This window comes from Rhagoletis pomonella, unplaced genomic scaffold (genome assembly GCF_013731165.1).
Source record: "Rhagoletis pomonella isolate Grant_MI unplaced genomic scaffold, Rhpom_1.0 Rhpom_scaffold_04413, whole genome shotgun sequence".
NCBI classification, from domain to species: Eukaryota; Metazoa; Arthropoda; class Insecta; order Diptera; family Tephritidae; genus Rhagoletis; species Rhagoletis pomonella.
The window spans coordinates 10,179-15,034 of record NW_023462963.1 but is presented as its reverse complement, the minus strand read 5'-3'; the positions used below and the strand labels follow the sequence as shown (position 1 = coordinate 15,034).

Sequence of the window (4,856 nt, the reverse complement as noted above, 5' to 3'; positions counted from 1 at the left end):
ACCTCAGACGAATATAACACATAATAGTATAAAGCGGAGATGGCAAAAGCATTTTGCACTTAGGAGCCGGTTGGCACATTTAGGTGCTAGATGATGGGAACATCAAGAGCCAGCATGAAGGGGGAAGAGCATATTAAAGATTTTTGTACTCTGACTCTCATCACTAATATAAATGATGCTTTCGATGTATTTTTTACACGCCCTTTACCCTGAGAACATATTTAACTCTTACGTAGCTCTTGCTGGCTCTTTGACTGCTTTAAGGGCCGAAAATCTGCCCATTCCTGGAATAAAGCAAAATGCAAAGATAGATATTTTCATTCGAATAAGATGCAAAGGACAGCTGAGGGACTTCGTCGCCAGTGCTGCGAATCGTAATGTATTTGTAGAATATTTATTTATTGTACAAATATAGTAAAAAAAAAATATATAAAATAAAATAAATATTTTGATTACCTCGATCGCTATCAGTTCTGCTGCTAATCCTTTGCAATCCACATTTTCAAAATGTTCGTCTACAGCAATAACTGGTTTTCTGGGATCTGATCCAGCACGAAGTCCCTTAGGATATCCACGTATGCTTGTATTTAAATACAAAATATTGGACTTCTTCTCCAATATCACAAACCTTAAAATGTATATATATGTATGTCACATGCATAAGTACGAATTAAAACATTTTCATACTTTGGAAAAAGTTGAAGAATGCAACTACCTTCCCCTCCCGTATACAAATGCGTTTCTTTCCATTCAGTTGGCGAGGCAATGCAATAAGTCTGGTCGTCCTTGGTGTGTATTAAAACAAGTGTTGGTCCGCGGTAGCCAAGAACATGGTGCAGAAACCGATTAGCACCCAACCCATGTTCATTCGAGTCATATAATAAAGCCCAATGTGATGGCATCATGGAAAGTTTATCTTTGAAAATTTGCGCTGCAGATGACTTATTAGCGTTTGGAGATTGGATGGTCTGCGGTTTGGAGTAAAGTGGTGGAAGGGCGCCTGCCAATAGCCACGCTTGTGATAATGGCATTAAGGACTCGTATTTTGAATTACCAGTATCTCTGCCGGCTGCATCAGGAAATGGATTACGTTGTTCCAACACTGGTGTTTGTAGTTCAATGCCGCATGATTGATTATGTTGTTCAAGACCTCTATAAGCAGTTGACAATGTATGTACACAATATTTATGCACCAACGCGACCAAACGAATAAGATTCTGTTCAAACCAACGACAAACAAAGCCTACACTTAGATTGTCGTGGCTAAAAAATATTGATTTGGTCACCGAACCGAAGGTTCGATTGATCTGCAATAAAAAATATAAACAAATTATGCTCAGAGAAATTTTCCCTACAGGAATTTCCTTACCGCTGGGCATAATATTGCGTTGCCGGAGTGTTGCATAGCTATAGTATAGCACGTGAAAAGTAAGCGGGTCACTCCTTCTTTAGTAATAAAATCTGGATTGTCCTCTTCTGCAAACATTTTTATATAACATTCCAAAGTTTTGTCATCATCCATTATGCCAAGAAATCGTTCGCATTGTTGGCGGAATGCTACAGTACCAAGATAGGCAGTTGTAGCTTTCGATGCTGAATGCATTAGTCGAAAAAGTCGTTTACCTAAATCAGCATATTGAGGAAATACTTGCGACTGTGAAAGAAACACAAATCAGTATTTTTGCCATCGTCATAAAATGTATGATATGCACTCACCACAAATACGTCCGCAACTATGCCATTGACACTATGCTTGGCTGATTTCTCCTTAAGTATTTCGGATAACTTTTCAATTGGTACGAATTGTGTCAAATACTTCTCCGTAACATCCGCGCCTGATGCAGATCTACTCATAGATTTCTCCGCTTTCAAGAAAGCATGGTTGCTTGCTGTGGAAGACCCATCAACAATAGGAAGGGTAGGGGTTGATTTAAGGTGTTTTTCCTTGGCACCACCTGACCCTGCGTTAGTGCCGTCGCTGCAAGAGTCACTTCTAAAGTTTGAGTTTCCCATTGGACAACGTATTTATTTGCCGAATAGACCATTCACAGCTCAAGAAACAAAAATATTTCGAAATTCCCAATATCTGAACGAAAATAAGAAAAGACTGTCGATTCGAAGACAATAGCCAAGGCGTATTGAACAAGGTGGTGTTGGCCGTATATAAGTAAAAAATTACACTAACAAATTATACCCTGATGTCCATACTGTCATTGGCATGATTCAATAATACAAGGTTCGATAAACGGACAGTTGTCTCTCTCGCACCGCTCCCTTAGCAGTGGCACCTTGTTGCTTCTTTGCAAATTTACTTGGAAAAGTGTAGCTTTGGTGTGAAATTGAAGTATAAGCTTTTTCTTTTTGTTTCTTTTGTTTACTTTTTACCGCTCTTCTTCTGCCATTGTTTACTATTCACGGTGCCCTATCAAACGTCAAAATTACTGGCCTACTACTATTTCAAGCAGAAGAAAGAACACGAACATTTTCTTGTGCATTTTCTTAAGAGCTGGATACAGCTGTATCCTGTATGCAGCTCTCAAGAAAACGGTCAAGAAAAAATTGCCATTATTTCGTATGTGTGTCCAAGGAATTTTGACATTTTTGATACTTCACAGCCTGTTGCCGCACTCTTTCCTCAAGAAATAATTGAACGGGCATATATTTCTGTTGCAAACCAGGGTTGCCAGTGCTCTTTTTTCACAAAAAACTTTTGAAAACCGTACTAGAAAGCGTAGTAAATTTCTTAAGAAAGTAAAAATAAGCTTTTTATTTTATAATAATAATAATATAATAATAATAATAAAGGACTGTATGCGGCTCTCAAGAAAAGCAAAAACTCCATATAAAATGACGTACAAGAAATGGCTAAGAAATTTTCTTGAGTCAAATTTCCTTAAGGCAGTACGCAGTTCTTAAGGAATTTGCTACGCTTTCTACTACGGTTTTCAAAAGGTTTTTGTGAAAAAAGAGCACAAGGCAACCCAGGTTTGCAACAGAAATATATGCCCGTTCCATTATTTCTTGAGGAAAGAGTGAGGCAACAGGCTGTGAGGTATCAAAAATGTCAAAATTCCTTGGACACACACTCGAAATAATGGAAATTTTTTCTTGACCGTTTTCTTGAGAGCTGCATACAGGGCTGAAACCATGAACCAAAAAGACAAGATCACGCGGGCAGGAGGGTAGCCCGTTAGAAACGCATTTAGGAAAAAAGTTGAACGATTTTGACATTAGCCGTTTGTTTACATTTCTTCGTTGTTTACAATTTCGTGGTGGCTTTTTACTGCAATTTTCTTCATTTTCGCTTGTGACAACGTGTGTACCCATAAGATAAAGAATAATTTAACACAACGGCATGAGTTATAGAAGAATTTGCATAATAAATTTTTATTTTTCATGCGTTCAACAATTTCGCGGTTTTCTCCGTTCTCTTCGTTGTTTACTTCTTATAACAAAGATGGCGTCGAGATTTCGGCAGCTAGAAAATAACTTTTTTCGTTCTTTCCTTCCCGCGTGATCTTGTGTCTTTCGTTCATGCATGGAAACAGTGTAGCTTTGGTGTGAAATAGAAGTATAAGCTTTTGTGCAATATGTTTATTTGTATATACATATGAAGCATATTTAACTGATGAAAACATTAACTGCTTTTAAATTGGATGTTTACATCAATCTCATAGTAGTCTTATTTTAATTTTGAGTCATTTCGCAGTTTTTATACAACTGAATAGCACATAAATTACGTAATTCACGTAGATATATCAATATTACGTTCAACATTTCGATTAAAATGCCAGATTTCCTGCAAATACTTTAGAATTTACTAAAGGAATTTCACTACTACTTGCCTACTTTGCGTACTTTTCTACTAACATTTTCGCACCAAGAGATTTCATTCTTCCCCTTTCTCCGTCATTCGTAAATGCAAACTTTTGTAAGGGAGTGTCAAACCGCAGCTGTCTATAATTATCTAACCTTAGCTTTGTTTCTTAACAGATAATTATCACAAATTATCACTAATTTCTGCTGGAAAGCGTTTCTTAACCCAAAAAACTGGCAGAAACTAGCAGCTCTCTCTCGATCTTACGCTCTTCTTTTTTTGGCTCTCCTGCTAATTTCTGCTAGTAAAATTTTTACTAGCAGAAACTAGCAGCTGTCAAAATGGATAAACAAAAATTCGCGCCAAATATTTTTAATAGTCAAATACACCGATCAGCTGATTACTTGCTAGTTTCTGCTAGTTTTGCGTTTCTTTACTTTTTCGTTATTTCGCTCTCTGTGAGCGTAATTCTTTCAATTTTCTCATTCTTCTTCTTCCTGATAATTATCTGCTAGAAAAGAAAAGAAACAAAGCCCTTGTATTATTGAATCATGTGTCATTGGTATGAGTTACAACAAACACATCATTTTGACGTATTGGCCTCCACGGCGAAAAACTCAGCTGTCCCCCAACACCACCTTGTTTAATACATCTTGTCAATAGCCCTGTAGCTCGCTTCTGTAACAATTCTCTACCAAGGCGAATTGAGATATGAATTCGCCGGCCTGGTCTCTACTGCTAATAACATGTTCTGACCGACATAGAAAACATGTTTTCGTTGCTAAAACTAGTTTTCGACCTAAAACATGTGTTCTTTGCGTCAATGTAAAATCTGTCAAACGAAAACAAGTTTTCGCTGAAAACTACTTGAAAACTCACGTTCCACTCGTTCCAATAGGTGTCTTCACTAGTTTTTTTTCTACTATTTATCGAAGTGTAAGTCATATTTTATCATTTTTAATACGCTATTTCGTATTTATTGTTAATTGGCTGGCCAAAGTAAAATAAGAATGAAAGTAAGAGGTTGCTAATGAAAAGA

General features: G+C 37.0%; 1 protein-coding gene across 2 annotated transcripts; it reads right to left on the bottom strand.

Annotated features, from left to right (window-relative positions):
* Positions 1-213: 213 nt before the first annotated feature.
* LOC118754698 lies at positions 214-2,200 on the bottom strand. Of its 2 annotated transcripts, XM_036489586.1 has the most exons (5): positions 1,717-2,200; positions 1,370-1,654; positions 1,055-1,307; positions 688-1,000; positions 214-628 (listed from the first exon to the last, which is right to left on the bottom strand). In XM_036489586.1, exons 1-5 carry the CDS (start codon positions 2,011-2,013, stop codon positions 229-231), a joined length of 1,548 nt encoding a protein of 515 aa, XP_036345479.1. In that variant the 5' UTR covers positions 2,014-2,200; the 3' UTR covers positions 214-228. The 2 variants fall into 2 exon arrangements, with proteins under 2 accessions (XP_036345479.1, XP_036345478.1); XM_036489585.1 differs by having other exon boundaries at positions 688-1,307; positions 1,717-2,199.
* Between the last annotated feature and the right edge of the window lie 2,656 nt (positions 2,201-4,856).